This window comes from Zootermopsis nevadensis, unplaced genomic scaffold, assembly GCF_977971745.1.
Source record: "Zootermopsis nevadensis isolate Lab colony 2312 unplaced genomic scaffold, Znev_1.0 Znev_ptg000024l, whole genome shotgun sequence".
In the NCBI taxonomy this organism is placed as follows: domain Eukaryota; kingdom Metazoa; phylum Arthropoda; class Insecta; order Blattodea; family Termopsidae; genus Zootermopsis; species Zootermopsis nevadensis.
In genome coordinates this window covers 10,244,227-10,264,080 of record NW_028259156.1, presented here as the reverse complement: position 1 = coordinate 10,264,080, position 19,854 = coordinate 10,244,227, and the positions used below count along the sequence as shown (strand labels likewise).

Sequence of the window (19,854 nt, the reverse complement as noted above, 5' to 3'; positions counted from 1 at the left end):
GTGGAAAGGTTTCAGAAATCAACACGCAGTGCCGCAGAGTAATAGGGGACATCGAACTGTTTCCTCCAGACTAATAATCAGTGTGTCATCTCGACCTAGCACCAGACACAACGTCACGGACAAAACTCATCAGCTGCAGGAGTGAAAATATCAATCACCATTGTTTTTAAAATGACATTTCCTTAATGATCAAGCACCCGTACGACGAGATCCTATCTCAGGCCACATCTTAATATCCTGGTGGTGTGGATTTTAACATTTTCTAAATTCCTGTAACTAAGAGTTTTATTTATCGATTTAAACTAAATTGGTTTTCATGTAACAAGATCAGTTCTGGGGCTTACCCAACATCTTAGGTATTTCAACTCTTCACTCACATTCAGTTGTTCTCCCGCATGTATCCATGGCTGAGGGACATCTTTACACTCACAATTATTTATTTATTTATTTTACTCTAACTTTCTCGTGTAGGCCTAATGACGTACTGAGTTGTTGCTGAAAATTTTCATTTCTTGAATGCTGAGTAGGTGAGAATTTAGATAGAAGTAGAATAAATATTTTACCACTTGAATTACAGACAAATTATCTTAATTTACTGTAACCAACATTCCAAATTACTGTAGAACTAACCATCTCCGTTGACGAGAGTCAGTATCGAAAGCCGAGTAATATGCCAGCCTAGGCAAGAAATGTCTCGCCTTTTGTGGGGCCAGAAGGTTCATTATCGTGTTCACAAAAGCCGGTCAGCAGTCTGTATCCTGAAGCAGATCAGTCCAGTCCGCACCCTCTTCAGGCTTCCCAACAAAACTTCGTAAGAATTTCTCGTATCTCCTATATTCGCACCATGCCCCGCCCATCCCATCTTCCGTTATTATATAATCTTAATATGTGAAATTTTTAACAGTATAAATTATGGAACTCTTCATTTCGTAATTTGATCCAGTTTCCTGTCACTTCATTCCACTTCGGTCCAAACAGTCCCTTCGGCACCCTGTTCTCAAACAACCTCAGTCTGTGATCTTGGCTTACCTAACGACAGTCCTTACAAAACGATAGAAAAAATTTTAGTTTTGCAAATTTTAATATTCAAAGTTTAGATATGCTGGGAGACAAAGGATACAAACTGTACACAGCTCAAATTTAATTTCGCTTTGGAATCCGTTCCGTATACATTTTAAGCTTTATGTAAATTTCTTTAGTCGTCTCTGTCTCAATGTTCTAATTAATTAGGTTGCATACTTCGGGGAATAGCATGTACCAATAGGAAGCAGAATTGTGATCTTATTGTCAAGGTCTGCCGCTTCAAATAAGCTGTTTGCGCATGCCCCTTGACATCTTGTGTAACAGGGTTACTTAAGCTTTATCTCTCGACGTTGAACCCTAAATAGACGTAGCCCTGCTTCGGACTGCACAACTTATAAAACCTTGCCGACTTTGCGTCCCACACGACTTGTATTTTTCCTTGAAGAGAAGTATATTTGTATCAACTGATGAGGTTATCGAAACAGAAGATCGGGTGAATAGTGAGTAGGCAAGGATCTGAAAAGATTTTTGTTGCGGCCTATTTCAAAGTACTGTCCAACAGTTGAATGTGAGAAAATTCACGAAATACCTAACATCAGCCGGTCACACGACCGATATATGAACCGGATACCTTCAGGTTACAAGTCTACAGACCAATACACTAATCTGTTCAGTTGTTCAAAAACATATATATGTATGTTATTCGTCGATTCGGCTTTACTCGTTTTGTATGTTGTCAGGCATCTGAACACAATGACTAACTCCCTAGACCGACCTATATGGCCCGATTACAAACTAAATCTGTTCTATCGATTCACACTGCATTGTATTACTGTATATCTACCGTGACAAATTTAAACCACATTCGTAATTACGCGTCTATTTTAAGCAGGGAGTGTAAGGTAACGATGGTAATTTATTCAGTTCTTATAGCTGAATTTTTCTGTAAACAATACCAAGACACTACATCTCTTAACTCAGGGGTTCTATATATAAATCAAAATAATTTATAGTTATATTTTAAACAGTTAATAATCTTTTAGAAAATCATTTAAAAATGATATATTTGATATTGCTTGAGAAATATTTCAATATCAGGTTTAGTTTGTTGCAATTTTCATGCGTCCGTCCGCGTGCCTATGAGTTAGGCGCGTCCCAGTTCCTGTTAAGTTCTTCAAGACGTATCGTAAGCTGATCACAACGACAGTTACTGCCAGATACTGACATCAACAAAACATTTTTTCTGGTATCAGGGAAATAATTTTCATCATGCAGATCGGTACAGCAGACATCTAATGAAATATGTCACATACCGCTAATGAAGCTTTTGTGCCCTCCGGGAGTAAATGGAGGACTACCGTGATTTAGAACAGCTCGTCTAGACAGAAAACAAATAGGCCTATATTTTATTTTACTGAAATGGATTTTAAAAAACATTCAGACATTTATGAGTCATTTTTACCGATGCTTTATGTAGATGATGTGATGGGCCGGAATTGGATAGGAAGCCGTTGTGGTACTCTCCCGTCTAGATCGATAAGGAAAACCACTAAATTCTGATGTTAATCAGAAGCCTGACTCTGAGTTTAGCTACACTGAAACTTCCGTAATTAATTCGTCATAAAATTCAGTATTTAGTCTACATTGAAAAGATGACAAGTACGTGAGTGGAAAGAAATAATTTTAACTTGGAATAATGAGTAGAATTTCGACATATGTTTCAGGAATTTCATGTCCCTTTCTGCAACAGAATGTTATATGAACGTTCTATGGATTGAGAAGTGGAATGGGTGGGGGTCAGAGCAACGGATGGAATGAAGGGGGGTTCACAAGTGTTATCTACAAGCAGCTAGCGCCACACTTTGACACTTCCGGAATTTCGCGCTAATTTAGAGAAGTAATTAAAATCACCAGACAAAATTTTTAGATCATAAGTGGCTTTAATTCACGCAGTATTTAGAGCTCTGTTGTTTTTACAGACTCTTATAAAAGTGCCACGGAATATAATTGAAAATTAAACACATGCCCTGTTTTAATGGTGGTCACGTGACTTCCTTTAACAGGCATGCAGTTTTTGATAAATTTATCATTTTTTTTACTATTTACTGTTTTAATGGCTGTTAATGTCGATATCGAATAGTACAGGAGTAGCTAAGCACTAAGACAGTTGGAAGTTGATTATTTCATTACAACTCGAAGAAACACGAACCTTCAAACATAGAAATGTAAAAACAAGAGAGGATAGTGGAATAAAAGTGTGTTCCAATGGCGTTCTTTTTACATTCTGCGTCTTTGGCTGGTCCTGATCTTCATTTATTATTGACAGAAATCAATTATTTTATCTCTTATTTCTATTGCAGTTACGAAAGTGCAAAGAGACAAACAATCTGTGCTCTTACATTTCGTCAAATGTTTACAGCGACAAATAATATTTCAAACTGAAACTAGATCGTAATGAAACAGACCTATATATCATATTATTTTTCTGAATTCAGGATTTATATAAAGTAGGTGAGAGACAGCATCACAATTAAATATAAGCATCAATTTTCGGTGAATATCATAATTGTCACATTTCATTAATTATTTGGAATAGGATGACTGGCTTCTGGGATGTTGGCCTGTGTAGTGTGGTAGACGTTTTCCGACGTTTCAGAGGCGTTTCCTGCCTCCATAATCAGGGCAATGAGAACCTCAACGCCCTGATCCCGGAAACTGCACCTCTGAAACGTCGACGGACTTCAGTCACACTACACAGCGCATCATCCCAACATTTATCTCACTTTCCGTCTATGCAAAGTTTCCACAAGTGGACCGATCTGAATGACAACATTATTGAACAAGTATTTGAAAAATTGTTACTTAATTTCAGGAGATGCGTTTATATTGTACATTCCGATCAAAAGACCGAAAACTAGGACAGTGAAAGCCAGAGGAGATGCACACAGTCAAAACATTTGCTTTGAGCGGAGTGGTTTATCTCTTAAGGGTGAGTGCGTTGGTTCATGTCCGGGTCAGGATCGCTGGCTAATGAGCGGGTGGGCGGGTTGCTGCTTGGGTGGAAGTCGATGGTGAGAGACTGTTGTAGTCTAATTGGGTCAAACTAGCTGCAGTGGAACTTGCTGATAACAAAACATTCCCTCTTCCTCCTTTGTACATGACTCTCAGTAAAAACTCGAAATTAAATGCATGAGTGATACAAGTGACATAGAAGTTTCTGATCACAACAGTAAACTTATTACACAATAGTCGATTCCACTCACACTGGGTTCAGTTCTGAGCAGTCTGGGGGTCAGAACTTTATATCAACTCATGAATAGCTTATGGTAGCTCATCTGGCCATGAAAATTCCCCCTCTCCCGAATTTTCTATAATCAGAGAATCATTACCATGTTTACAAGGGTAGGCACTTGGCTCTATTCCGACTCGGATAATTCCGCCATAATTTTTTTTATCAGCTTTGACAATTCGTTATCATTCCTTTTATAAAGATGCCTCCCAAGCGGTATCTCCTCTCCATGCTGATTAAAATTTGTTTGCATATATAATTTCTCCATGCGTGTAAAATGCCCCATCCATCTCATTCCCATTTTGTGATAACCGCAATCTAATTATTTCAATTAGTATTTTTTTCGGTAGGTTCATGATAAGCTGCTGTTAGCCAGTTGCTAATTAAAGTTCACTGATCTAAAGGAGGTACATTAGCTGATAACTGTTGGACAACAAAGTTAAACAATGGACAACATTATAATTCAGACATTAACAAGACTACATGTCGAATGATAAAATGATTAATCAACTGAAAAGGATATGAAAGTAAGAAGTCGTGGCCTAATTTAATTTAATTTAATGTACAATATCGGAATCTGTCTGGATGGACATAGGAAAACCAGGAAAGACCTCCGTCAGGATGGTTTGTGTCCGGGTCGATATTTGAACCCGGGACTTCCCAAATGCAAAGCAGCCGTGCTAACCACACTGCCGCGAAGTTCGGCATATTACTGTAGACATAATTCTATCATTACTCAGGTAACAACTTAGAGATAATCTTAAATTGTTTTCAGTATCGCTTTACTGACTTAACGTCGCAATTCCATGGAAAACATCGCGTAAGGACACCGATCATGTGCCACAGATACCTGGTGATTGAACGTAAATTGATTTATGACACCCCTTGCAAGTTTATACACCCCTCTGAAAAGCGAGACACACATGCTCGAGGGTGGCAACTGAGCTTTTTAAAATAATTTGTTGTGGTCTAATTTAGTGCCCCATATATTCCGTAAGTAGTCTGAACTTCGAATGACAAAAGGAAACGGATGAAAATATTAATGGGAGTTGAGGGGGGGGGGAGGGGGGGGGGAGAAATGTTGCAGGTTGTCCGACTTGTTATTTCTTTCACATGATCTCAGACCTTTAAATTTGCCGACGCCTTGAACCCAAATCCCCTTTGACATATTTATTGCACATTTTCTTGTTTCTCGTATTTCCTAAGACCAGCAAAAACAAATAAAGAGCCCATATATTACAGCGTCTGGCAACGGGATTATTGGTTTCTATCTCCTGGCATGGCGTTCTGACCTCGATTCTTACGGCAAAATATCCCACGACATTTAATCTTTCTTATTTTAAAAGAAGAGAGTATAGTATATTTCTTTAAATGATTAATAAGTATTATGATTTGTACTTTGTTTGACGCAGCTCAGTTTTTTTTAATTCGAATCATTTCAAGTTTTATGTTTTATTACGCCCGATACAGGCCTATGGAGATTATGGAAAAATGACTGAGTAAACCAACACAAGGTTTAATTTCGATCTGTCCGCACAGCGTATTATTCTTGGTCTTCTGTTGAGCACGTAACGGCGCTGACCACTCTGACAATTATCATTTATAAAATGATAAATGGTAGGTCACGTTAGTTCAATGGCTCTGTAACAGGAGCGGTGACACAACGCTAATCTTGATCGCTTAATGATGACGCTGCATCATCATTCTCAGAAATCTCAACACTTGCGTAGCCTGAACCTGGCTGCATATAAATGCGCCGTCAAGGAACTTCTTTCAAAATGCTCTGCGTAGCCAGTTCAAGGTAGAACATTGAGACTCCCCGACATTTAATGTTCTCACGGAGACGAATATTGAGATGTTTGCCTTCTTCATTGAGTCTCCGATTTCAAGTCTGGGTTGTAGCGAAATCCCTCACTCCATGACTAATAGGTCATGAACGGAAACGTACACAAACACGATTTCTGTCTGCAGTAAATGAACGAATAACAAAGACGTTGTCTGTAAAATATGCTTACTCCGAAATGAGTGCCTTGTCCACCACCCAGGAGTTGGCAGTTTTCTCGCTAAGGTTTATCCCTCTCAGCGACAAAACCGTGAGAAATCGCAGTCCAACGCCGAATAAGCGCGCTCTAGAGACATGTACCTTATTTGTGGAAGGTCATTGACTGACAAGTGCACATCAGTCAGAACTAAATACCTGCTCATAATAGGCTGGACTCAATTACCTTTGCGACCCGCGAGTCTGTGGCAAGAAGTGAAAATGATCCCAGGTTAGAAGAACGTTAAGAACCACTGATGTAAATAAACTCTTGATTGTACCTTAAAGTTGTCTGAAACGGAAATTAACCCGTGCATATCATATTTGGGGGGGGGGGGGACTACGTGCAGTATTTTTTTAGAATGAACTTTCACCTGATCTAGTCCATCGGCGATGAAAAATATGGATCTTTGAGTTCTCGCCTGTGACGAACACGTTGATGCTTCAGGATTGTTGTGTTTGGACATTGCCCTGCTTAGCCGAATGTGATCGAATTCCATAACAAGAAGACTCTTTTACTATTACCTACTTGTGACGTCATCATTCGTTTGTTCATTATATCCCACTCCAGTACAATAACACACACTGAGTGTGCCTACCAATGAGAACACATTACTTGATTCTCATTCAGAGACCGTTTGCTCTGAGGGATACCGCGGGAGCATGGGGATCTATGGCAGGCTCCCAGGGGCTCTACACACATAATTCTATCAATTACAAGATGAAAACTGATTCTGTTCGCAAACCCTGAAACTGGAATTGTGGTCCAAGAGCATATAAACCAGTGCTTTTGAGCCCATAATTTTATTTTGGGTGGTTCTACTGAGCATACAATGCACATATAAATATTTAACACATGCGCTGTTCAGGGATTTATGTAATTCATTGATCGTGGTATCCGTTTAATATAGACGCAGATTATATTGTAAAATCTGAACTTCTCACGGTGGCGAATAGAAATATGGCTGACTGTTTTGTGAGTTACTGCGTCACAGGCGCATGCTGCCTCCATCAAACAGGCTATGAGTAAGCCACGAGCGAGGAAACTACGTATATTATTTGTACTTCGTACAATGTTCTCTATAGGCTATATCCAAAATTATTTCAGATACGTTTTGAAAGAACTTGGTAAAGTAAGCTGGAATCTTATCCAAAATTTGTATACATGGAGTTTTTTTTTCATACGTTAATTTGAGTGTTGATTGGTTGGTAAGTGATCATTTACTGTTAGTTTTACTGGCCGTAGGGGATATTATTTATGACTTGTGTGTGTTGACCACTTCAGATTTTACGTCATTCTCGACGGGCAGTTTAATAAAGCGAAGATTCATTGACGTAATAGTTTCTTCCTTCGTATTATGTAAGTTAAACATTTGCGTTGTTAAGGCAGGTTAGCTAATCTGTAAGCATGTCGTATCTGTGGCAGTATGTAATTTGTATACTTCATACAAAGCAAGCAGAATATCTGCAGCTAACTGGGGAACTTCGCATTTATTTTTGTATTCTGATAGCCCTGACCAAGCAGAGTGTTATCGTACTCTCGGGCCTGTGTTAAGACTTTATCACTGACCTGGCACTTTGGCTGGTCTCGGGGTAAATGTAGTTTAGTATTTTTTTTTGTTTGGCTCTGAAAGTATATTGGAACTTTTTCTTTATTTTTAATAGCACAGCACTTATGGGCGTGCAGGTCTATAGAATCAACTATGAAAATAATCTTGGAGCAATATAAAAGGAAAATAGTTTAGTAAAATGTGTCCAAAACGTAATCCATATTATTCTCAAAGCAAACCGATTATATTCTGTAACAACATTATAATTTGTACATGTTATTTAGATTACCTTCGGTTTCAGAGGGTTAAAACACATTCTGTTCGTCGCAGTGCAAAGGAGTAATAGTAAAGAGAAATTTGTTCGTTTATCAAGGAGTGCCACTTCACTCTGGTGTAGCAAGAAGACGATGTCTTAAAAAGGCAACGCTGGTAACGCTTTCTGATTGTACTTCCTTCCTAGCAATGGAAACCTCAGCCTTCATCTACGTTGCTTGTAGATTATCCCGTGGGAGTTCGAGAATAACAAGACCGCGTGTTCGAAGTCATAATACGTAGTTTTTAGCCCTGTGAGCTTCGTGAGATGTATGTGACAGGAATCCATAACTTTATCTCTCTGGTGCAGTCAAGTAGCTACTAACGTACATAGCCTATACATAGATTACTGCCGTCTCCACAAACATGTATTTTAGCTTTAACGCCAAGTGGTAATCACGTTAAAAAGACCATAATTACATTTAGTCGCATCTTGCGCCAAATTTAATTAAAACTGAACCATTATGCGTTTGTTACTTGAAGTGCATAGCGAGACCTCATTATGGACTAGTCATGTCTATCTGTCTGTCTAGTCGATTCGACTGTGCTGTTCTGTACGACCTCCAAAACAAAATATTTTGAATATTCTACGAGAGGTGATAACAAAATGATGGATGGGAGAAGTCATGCGGTAGACATTGATTTGCTGCGATATGATGGCCAAAGTAGGAACTATTGAACAAGGCGGGTTTAATACCCCTAAATGCACGTTTCAGAGAACGCATGAAGATATGCGAATTCGGGGACGGAATACGCTTTCCTAGCTTGTTAATTGAAGATGTTGTATCTGTACTTACGATAGTATCGTAGCAAATCAAGGCGATGGTCAAATCCGGACCGACTCAATGAACTATTGTTGGTTTAGGTTTCTTCATCCACTGGTCCTTAGTAAGGTGACGGGTAGTCTCGATCAAGATTCGAATCGATATCTCCCGAAGAGAAGTGTAGAGCGATACCAGAACGCCAACCTGTTGGGTTAGAAAGATCTTTCTTTAGTGGTTTGTCAGTGTCCCTAAAGACGATTTCCGACTCTGCTTTTAAATAAGTGACGTCCATCTATTATATGCCATTATCAATGCATGATTGTCATAAGACAGACTAACAATAAATTACATAAAAAGAATCCCCGTGCGAGACATTTAGGTGGTCTGTAAAGTGTACAGAAAGACGTAGTTACGAATTCAATTGCAATGAAACAATGACAATGCCTAGATCCGTACACAGGCGTTATGATAATTCAGAGAGAACAAATTACATTTATTCGAGATGCAAAACTCTTAGTGATGTAATATAAAATATGTGTCTCTTGTTTTACGCTTTTTCTACACTTTCCGCGCTTCCCTGGCGTGTTCGTTCGCGGAACTTCTTGAACGTTAATTGGACCCCTTGTCACCACTGCATGGAGTGACCGTTGGGGGAGAAGACCTCCAGATGTTTGAATATGTTGAATAAGCAGTCAAGGACAGATGAGAAGGGGTGGTCCTACAGCTTGGGAGTTAGACACAGGGCAGACAGCCATTCACCGCAATTTATTTTGTGTTACGAAAATTTCAAAACCACAAGGAATGCATACAGATTTTATTCGGAAAACTTTCGGAGAAGAGCTATTTTGAAGAGGAAAAACGAGACTTAAGCACTTGGCACTTAAGTGATTAAGTCTCGTTTTTCCGAGACAGGATGATAAAATTAGAAAAGGGGGTCTTACAAAATTTGCTGTTAGGATTTAATATGGATGAAACTGGTTCAGGATTGTGATTTATGGCGTAAGTTTAGTGCGTAACATTTTTTACAACTTATTTCCTAAAAACGAAATTAAGGACAACAACCAGTGTAAGGCCTCTAGAAACTTAACGCATTTCTTGTGTTAATTCTCACATTTGGAGTTCACGTTTCACGTAACCATATACCTCTGAGGCGGAAGGTACTCGTAGATAGGTAAAAACAGCTGAAACTGCTTTTGAAAGTTTTCAATGACTCTGTTCTGAATCGCTGAATCAGTCTGTTGCATATGGGACTCGGTTACAATATGAAGATAAGTGAATCTCTAATCCAGTTTCTATTGAACGATATATATTTCCTCTATAGGGACTATCACATACTACAAAATGCGATCTTAGATGTAATATACGTACTGTGCATAGAAGACAGGAAATACTCGTGCAGCCTATAGGCTACAATTTTATAAATACTGGCAAGGCATTCTACTGACAAACATAAAAGTACAAATCCAGTGAACACTTTGGCATATCAGTTTTGTTTGAAAACTGTTCCTTTTATTTACAGTCATCACTGCGCAGAAGCTGGCTGTTCGCACCAGCGTGAATTACTGCTGTATTGTACTCTGAAAGTTTGGCAGTGTTATAACTGGTGTTCGAAAAGTTATAAATCAATTTTATTATCTGAAATAAAAGATATAAAAACAATGGAAAGAGATTATTACACATGGTATAAAATATTTAACAGAAATGCGTGCTATAAAGAACTAGGAAATTTAAAACATTTTTCTTGCCTTTAACTTCTTTTCTGTTTCTTCGCGTTTTCGTTGGCAAATGTCAGATTTTGTTGGAAGATTTCGGATGAGTCAGTTCTCATATTTGGTTGGCGATCCGACCAGAGGGTGTCAGTTTCATTATAAAATTTCGTTTAGCGAATCTTCTTAAAGCGGGGAGTGATATTTCGTGCAAATAAGCCATAAGAACACAGAAATTTGTCAGTGGCGTCTTGTCAAATGTTCATTGCGAAACAAACTATGCAAATTCTCCTCGTGTTTCACTTTAAAATACCATACGAGGAAATGTTTATTAAATGTTTCTCTTGCAGCGTTTTTATAGCCGGAACAGGATTTGAACCGTGTGATGCTGAATACTGCACCTATTTTTATTGGCATGTTGTGTTCTACTTCCCGGTGCACGTCACGTACACACTGTGTGTCTCTTGATGTAGTTGAGACAGCCGAGTACTTCTCGGAGGGTCGCGAATGTGTCAACTGCGGCGCCATTTCGACGCCCCTGTGGCGTCGGGACGGGACTGGTCACTACCTGTGCAATGCGTGCGGGCTCTACCACAAGATGAACGGCATGAACCGACCCCTGGTTAAACAGCCACGGCGTCTGGTAAGACAGACCACACAGGCGATACCGCACTCTGTAACTTTAAGGGAACAAAAGTATTCGAATTGCTTCTCTTTTTCGAAAATATCCATCTCCCCCACCCTAAAATAAAATAAAATTTACTTGAAGGGAACAGTTATTAGTGTCGGTGGAATGAAATATTATATAACGCTAATCTTTATTCTCAAATTCATTTGTTCAAAATTCAGACAACAATGAAATTTCTCGAAATTACTCAAGTTTATTTAATTTAGTCTCGCTTAATTTTTTGTATAAATAAAATCAGTGCCCTGCATTCGGTCACCAGTACATATACCTGTCTAATAATGTGATATTTCCAGTTGCTTGCATGTCATATCTAAGCCACGACTAACTTATTGTTTTTGTGGCGTACCGTGTCGTATAAATTTGGTTTCTTTGTTCCAGGTCCATTACTCTACAAACATTTAATTCCGTGTGTCGAATACCTTTGTCATGCATACGAAATTTATATTATTAATAAACACAATTTGAAGAAGCAACTGTGAATATATTTGATTTGTTTTAAAATTCGAATACTTTTAAGTATATTTAGGTACGCCTTGTGGGAATCCCCCGTGACGCCGCCGCAACACCCCACGCCCCAGCCCCAACCCTTCACCCTCCCTTGTAGTAGTTTGTCTGATGACCCTTGGCTAATGGCGCACTTGTGTACTTTCAGTGGCGGCGTCGGAGTCGGGGGATTACTACAAAAGCTACTATGGGTTTAATGGGATCACGCGAAGTCCACTGGAGGAAAAATCCAACCGACGTTTGGTAGGTGATCATAACTCTCCTCTAAAATAATACACTTAAAATCGGTTAGTATATTCCATGTGAATAGATGCCAGTATTATATGTTGCATTCGGACGTCGGGTTGACATAATCCTGCATCAATTTATGTTTTGTAATTTATTGTTAATACGCTCCACAGAGTTCCTTTACATAACACAAGTTATAATATATTAAATATAAAGAATCCATTTATAATCGGGAGTGATTAGTCATAATTATAAAAAAATATATATGCCGTTCCCACTATTTAAGCCCAGACCACTTTAGGTACAAAACTGTTCCCCAGCTGAAATTCACCAGAATATTTATTTTGACAACGTGAGACGTGATGCAGTATAGGAGTTCTGCAACCAAAAATCATACCTGGTTAACTCATGAACTAATAAATTTGCCTGGACATTATTCTATTACTAATTGAAGTGCAGGTTCAGAGAATATTTTTGAACAAATGAAATCTCACAATATTTAAGGCCCTAATAATTGTTTAGAAAGCAAAGGATTCAAATTATTGGATCGTAAACACATGATTTCAGGAAACTCTTTACAAATAATTGTTTATGGTAATGAATGCCAGAAATTACATGATACGCATACAGGATGCTGATTTGAAATGTTTTCTTTTCTTGGTCGTGGAAAATTGATTGCAGGTCTGAAAATGAAAGGCATGCCTGATATCACGAATCTAAATTATGAATTGTAATCTTTAAAGTCCTTGGTTTTAATTAATACCGACTTAAGTTGGTGTTCACACTGGAATATATTACCACAAAACTTTACACATAGTTCTACTGCTTTCCTTAACTTCTGCTATTAAATAACAATAGAACTCATCTTCCTCAAACGAATATTTAAGTTTCCTTGGATTTTCCTTCAGAGGGGTCGCTTAATTCTTTAAACTCTGTGCAGTTTATGCTCTTAAGTAAAGTAAAGATTGCATGAAAACTTGTAGACAGTTTTGTTTCTGTTGTAAGCATTCCGATCGTTGTCACACGAGCAGAACTAGATGTAAGCATGCATATTATTAGGAAATTACTCAATAATCTTAGTACTTTAGTATGTATAATTAGTTACATTCGTGCATGGTAATATGTGTGTTGTCTTGTATATTTGCTCCAGTACATTATATAGACGCATTGTCATAGGGCCTTTGCCCTTCTCAGTAGGTAGATACGTTTTTATAATGACATGTGTCTTTGGCTTGCGGGCTTTAATTACGTTCAGGGCATGCACGTTTCCGTGTTTCAATCATAAAATTTTATGTTTATTTAAACTCGATGTAACATAACAGAAATGACTTGGGACTTATATTAAACTAATGAAAGCCATCTTGCCAGCTCGTTCAATATGCGACATAATTTAGGGGGGGGGGGGGGACCATTCAAGTATGTACTGCAGTAATGTTCTTTGGAAGGGGTGGGTAAATTTGCATTATATATGACGCAACAATGTTGATATGAGTGACAAGCTGATAACTAACTATTGCAGTCGGCATCGCGACGCGTGGGCCTGTCCTGCTCCAACTGTCACACTAACACGACGTCCCTTTGGCGACGCAACTCGATGGGCGAGCCGGTGTGCAACGCGTGCGGCCTATACTACAAGTTGCACGGCGTCAACCGCCCACTGGCGATGAAGAAGGACAGCATCCAGGTGAGATTTACTGCGCTCACACTGGCTTGGCCTCTGCTTTTTCCGAAACAGCGAGAGGCACTGTTAGAAGTTTGTTCTTCATAGTTGGGGTCCGCAGTGGCCGCGCGGTCGCTGGGACCGTGGGTTCGAATCCCACTCAAGCCATGGATGTTTTTCTGTGTTGTGCTGTCCTGTGTACAGGTAGAGGCCTTGCGACGGGCCGATCCCTCGTCCAAGGAGTCCTACCAAAATGTCTATAGATGAAGCCAACGAAACGTTGCGACCCGCAGTGCTCAGGCACTTGAAGAACGGGTCGTTCCCACTATCTTCATAGTTATGCATTTATGGATGAGAGCGATAATGCGAGCTGCAGATTAGAACATGGATCTACAGGAATTTCTAGATGCGCTCATTGTAATTTCGTTTTTCGTATTAGTACCGATGCTCATTTGGACAGAGTAACAACTGTCAGCAGAACCGAGACAACGTATTTGTTGACAATCCAACCCCTGTTCCACTCGAAGATGACTGTCTTCTGGTTTGGTGAGCCGCGTTAGTCTGGTAGAAGTTTATCGACGTTTCAGAGCTTCTTATTTCCTTCATTATCTCTGATCGCAGTATCACACAAGACATCTTTATACACGCCACCGTAAGGACCTGAAATGTTACGTTCCACTCGTAACCGGGGACTAATTCGGGCTCATTTGGTCATCATGATGCATATAATGCAGCACAGAGGAATCAGCTTTATAAAATTAAGACTTTTGTCAACATTCACCACTGTCAGTCTAGTGAAACTACGGGAAGCATATCTTCATGCATCAGCTGGTCGACCGAAGCTGTTCACTTCGCGGAAACAATGTAATTGTTACGAAAGAACATTTCCAGACCTTACAACTAAAAGACAAGTACGGTAACCCTGAACTGCTCGAAGAAAAGAGGAATGGAAAAATTTACGAATGAAGTGAATTATCGGTCTACGTGACTTCTGAAGGGGTTTTGCTTAGTAACCTACTGTGTGTACTTTCACGGCCTTCATACGAGCGTTCTCTGCCTACACAGAAATCTATAACAATGGCGTGTTGCTATTTACATACTTGCTGTAGCTATTAAACCCTGTGTCCTGCAATGTAATGCTGGCTGTTTTACTTCCATGCAGTGAATTTTCTGTTAAAACACGTGGCTGCTTGTATTAGAATGTTTTAGTAAACTGCCTCTCACGTAATAAAGACGTTCCGCACTGTTCTCGTGCACAGTACATCAAAACAAGAAGGAAGCCAGGAAAATTGTGTCTATGAGACGTATAACGGTACCACATGTATAAGTTATTTCAAATGTAACAACGCGAGTCAATGAGTAAACAAGTAATACCAAAATCACTCGAAGGATTAAGGATAGTGGTGTTTGCATATTTTTAATTTATAGTCGGACGAATTTTTGTAACATTACAACCATCAAATTAGCACTTACAGTGATACGTCTTATAAGAGTATACATTTTTCTTCTGTACGAAAGGACGTTTATTTACCTTTCGTTTGATGGTTGAGTTCGGACTTAGTGCGCATAAGTTATTTTTATATTATTCGCTAAGCTAAATGGTGTCTGAATTCTTAATGTGGGGAAGCGCGGAGTTATTTATAAAGGAAAAGCTATACAGGATGAGTCAGAAGTATGCTTACAAACTTTGTGTGCGTGTTCCAGGATCAAAATTAAGAAAAAAGTGTTCTTTTGAACATGGGGTCGCAAATGTTTCATTTTCGAAATAATAGCCAAAAATAAGTTTCATTGAATCGAGTTTATATCAAAGTGAATCCAGCTTCCAGCAAAGATTTTCAATTAAGGTTTGGGTAGGAATTGTTGGCGACTTGCTTATTGGTCCACACATGCTTCCATCGCGTCTAAGAGGACCTTCATATCGGCGATTCTTAGGAAGACACTTGCCACGTCTCCTTGAAGACGTACCACTGAATACAAGAAGACAGATGTGGTTTATGCATGACAGAGCACCAGCACACATATCCCATCGCGTCAGATATCATCTCAATGAACAGTACCCTCAACGATGGATTGGGCGTGGTGGCCCAGTAGCATGGCCACCATGGTCACCGAACCTGACTCCATTGGACTTTTATCTGTGGGGTCACTTGAAGTCCGTCGTTTATGCAACACCCATAAACAATGATGACGACCTATGGGAACGTGTGCAGAATGCATGCCAGATGATTCGAAGAAACCCTGGTTTGTACGAACGAATTCGTCAGTCTTGTGTACGTCGTGCTCGTGCATGTGTGGAGAATGGAGGAACAACCTTTGAGCATCTGTTACAAAGAAACATCCCTGTCCTTCTACTTGACAATAAAGGCATACACTGAAAATTATTTTTGGTTATTATTTCGAAAATGAAACATTTGCGACCCCATGTTCATAGGAACATTTTTTTCTTATTTTTGATCCTGGAGCACGCACACGAAGTTTGTAAATATACTTCTGACTCACCCTGTATAGTGTATACGTACTTACTTTACGGTAAACGACACAGTTAACTACTTTTATTTCCAATATTATTCTGTAACACCTGAAATATATGATACTTTATTAAACAGCCCTGTCTGTTACTGTTTCCGGCAATACGTTTGTTTCAGACACGATACGTTAATTCTGCAGATGTCGCCAACAAGCGAAAGAGGGAATGTTGGAATCACGAAATTATGGGTGACGGTGTAGCTTCTGTTAAGTGAAAAGAAATAGGTTATCTTAAAACAGTGAAAACTCATTTAGCTTTTCGTGGTACGCAGAATGTAGGCGCAGAGGTGAAAGCTTTAGGACGAAAGCTCATTCCGTGACTGAATTAAAAGAACTTTCCATCTACATACAATTGCTTGCAGATGGAGCAACGATGCTTTGGATATTTGTTGCAATGACGTATGACGGACTGGATTCTACAACTCCAAACAGAACGACATCCTAATCACCTATTGTATAGAAAACGATAGATCCGGGAAGAAGTGGCCGAGGATGTCAGAAGAGGGAAGTTTGTCTTTCAGTGTGTACACCGTAAAGCTTACAGATGCTGGAATGAAAGCTGTAATCCCAGGGAGTGAAAACTTCTTTGATATCTTGGCGCAAGGAATGCACAAAATTAAGTTTCCTCCAAACAGCATATTTGACAGTTCATCTGAGTACAAAACAAGATTGGGTCTGAAATCGAAGCTCCAAATCGGATCGACTGCTTGAGAAGACAGATGTGGTCTTATTAACAGCTTTTTTGTGAATCCAACTGGAATGTTTGCCCTCCCGCTCCTTGTAATCCGCAGAAAGAATGTGAAGGAAGAAATCATGAACTCCAGGTTCGATTTCAGCATGTCATTCTTCTGTCTGAATAACAAGTGATATTTTTATTCAGTGGTTCAAGCACTTCTGCATGATCAAACCTCTGAAGGAAGACTCTGCCATTTTAATTTTAGACGGCCATTACTCATACAGCTACAAGCTATAAGGAAACGTAGGGTCACTGACCTCGCAAGTGAGAATGGGGTAAATTAATTGTTCGCTGCTACCTCACAGCATTCGCCGAAAGCTGCAGTTGGATATTTCATTTATAGACCCTTTTTAAAAGCTATAGCTATGAAATCGAATCGTGGTATAAAAATCATCCCGGTCGTGTTGTTAAAACATGTAAAATTGGCAGACGTTTTGGAAAGGCTTACATTAAGACTGCTACAAATTCTGAGCGCTGAAAGAAAACTTAACTATTTGTGATTTAATTTGACTGATCCCTGATTTAAATAGTAGTCTGTTGAGTCTCTGTTTGATGTCAACCCGTGGATGTTATATTATTCTCATCTCCACAGTGTAACAACCGAAGTGTAGAGCATAATCCTGATGTTCATATTTTGCAGACAAGGAAGAGGAAACCAAAAAGTGGAACTCCGAAGTCAGAAAGTTCTGGAGGCGGGAGCAGTGGAGGTGCGAACTCCAACTCCATGCAACAAAGCCCCAGCATTGTGAAGCTAGAGCACTCAGGTACGGTGATGCATCTAAGCAGGGAACGTGAGTTTACATTTCTGTGTCTGTGGATCTGACATTGTCATGTTTCAACGTGTTAATTCCCAATTAAATTGCTTTCCCTCATTCAAGATATGGACTATCGTTTTGTTTGACTGCCTGAGGTAAGTTACTTCTCAGTGCTTCAGTATATCCTCCATTCGTGATATTCCGCGTGTAAAGAGATTTTGAACTCACATTCAAAAAAGTCTTTCGTGCATGCACGCCATTACTTAAATTTTGCAATTTCTCTTCTGACTTTTCTAGCTAAGTATACAACTTCAAAATATTACTTGCTGTCAATTGATAACGTTCACATGTTTCCGGGAAAATAAAGTCCATACAATTGCAAAAAAAAGTTGTCGTCCCTGACGAATTGTGCAACACAGCAAAATTTCAGTCAAGCTGTTAATGCCGGTGATAATAAACAAGTTTATGAATATGTTCCAATGCGACATGCAAGAGGGCTTTATATCCAAAATTTTGTTCACAGTTTCTGGAAATCGGACACTGCAAAATGCTAAAACTACTACTTATGGTGGTAGTTTTCTTTTTAACTAAAACTACCTATGTTTCTTATTTTCTATTAAATTTATTTTAGTGACATCTAAAATTCCTAATTGTGTAGCTTTTATCCGGGACTGAGACGCAACTTTGGTTTTTATGCAGCTAATTTATAAAACTAAATACCAGAGGATCTACTTCAGTTCCTCTTGAACTTCGTTATCTCAAGATTCACGTGATGGTTTGCAGTGTAGAGTACTGAAGAAATTGTCATATATTAAACGCTGTTTGCATCTAATTGAACGGAAACTTCTCGAAAAATCAAAGAGTCTATTTTGCCAACAGGGTGTATCTTTCGGTTCCTTGTGATCTGTAGACTAAACACGGATAATTTCCTTGAAAACATCCTTAACCACTTGGTATTTATGATGCGGTCCGCCGATTTAGGAACCTAACCTTTAAATATTATTTAGATGAACTTCGTGCATCAGCGTGGTTTAATACACCGTTGAAGTGTGTTGCATAACATGAAACAGGGTTTCGCTAAGCAACGTTTGACCGAATATTAACGACTACTAAAAAATATCAGTCAAGCGGACTAGTTAGTTAGTGACGTTATCAGTGTCCTCGCCAATGCACTTGCTGTTTCTGATAACCTCTTTGGAATCAGCTTATTATGTTTCAAACAGGAATGCTGAAAACTTGCTCTTTTGACTTGCAATATTATCAGTATTTGGCAGACTTATAATAAAGAAAGCATAGGCCTATGGTTATGGAAGTCATTTCACTTATTCGTTTTATAATACGTACTTCACATTTTTTGCTTCAAATACAGTCGTTAAAAATATACACGATCGCGCGCATGCTTGCATATTTATATTTGAAGTATTGAGTGTAACTATCAGGCTTACTAGTTTTACAGGCCCTTATATTCATACATAATAACGTGACTACCAATGAAGTATGCGAATTATCAGAAATCATGGGGTATAAAATATTGATCATCTATGTGAAGACAGTCTGAAATCAAACATATTAGCTTCAGTTGTAGGGAAATGGCGAAATGTAGGACGAACTTAAAATGCGTGAAATGTGTGAACTATAACAAAGAACGTATTCTTATGAAGATTATTAGCTGTATGAATAAGAACAGGCAGATCAATTTTCCTCAAAGACAACGGTAACTAATTTTTTAAATTAAGCGGAAAATAGGAATGGGTTATGCCTTGACCAGAGCTGCCCTTGTAATTCAACATTCACAATCTTTCCCTCGGTCAACGGTGTTTAATCTATGCAGATAATAACGCGTTGTTAAAGCAGCTAAGAATTAAATAAGAAACAAATGCTTTTCATTACACATTCATGCTACTTCAGTATTTACTTTGGATCTGTTACATTCCACACGGATGAAACTCTTTGTACCGTCAAATGTAACATATAGATGTTACTGCGTTTGAATACAACAACGCAATTATACAATGCCCAAAATATTTCGACTTTTCATCATGTTATTGTGGAGGGCTTCATACATTACACTATCA

General features: G+C 38.9%; 1 protein-coding gene and 1 long non-coding RNA gene across 7 annotated transcripts in view; one reads left to right on the top strand and one right to left on the bottom strand.

Moving 5' to 3' along the window:
• The window catches only part of LOC147872805 (uncharacterized), a 159,533-nt gene that overhangs the window by 30,014 nt on the left and 109,665 nt on the right, over nucleotides 1-19,854 (bottom strand). For all 4 annotated transcript variants that reach the window (XR_015536961.1, XR_015536963.1, XR_015536964.1 and 1 more), the window contains one exon: nucleotides 9,010-9,180. This is a non-coding gene — a long non-coding RNA (uncharacterized LOC147872805). The remainder of the gene's footprint in view (nucleotides 1-9,009; nucleotides 9,181-19,854) is intronic.
• Nucleotides 1-19,854, top strand: part of LOC110831978 (uncharacterized) — an 85,808-nt gene that overhangs the window by 60,390 nt on the left and 5,564 nt on the right. For 2 of the 3 annotated variants that reach the window (XM_022068563.2, XM_087355446.1), the window contains 3 exons: nucleotides 11,156-11,325; nucleotides 13,622-13,786; nucleotides 17,665-17,788. In XM_022068563.2, the coding sequence (XP_021924255.2) occupies nucleotides 11,156-11,325; nucleotides 13,622-13,786; nucleotides 17,665-17,788 (459 nt within the window). Of the gene's footprint in view, nucleotides 1-11,155; nucleotides 11,326-12,022; nucleotides 12,118-13,621; nucleotides 13,787-17,664; nucleotides 17,789-19,854 lie in introns of all 3 variants that reach the window. The other variant, XM_022068565.2, reaches the window with a different exon arrangement.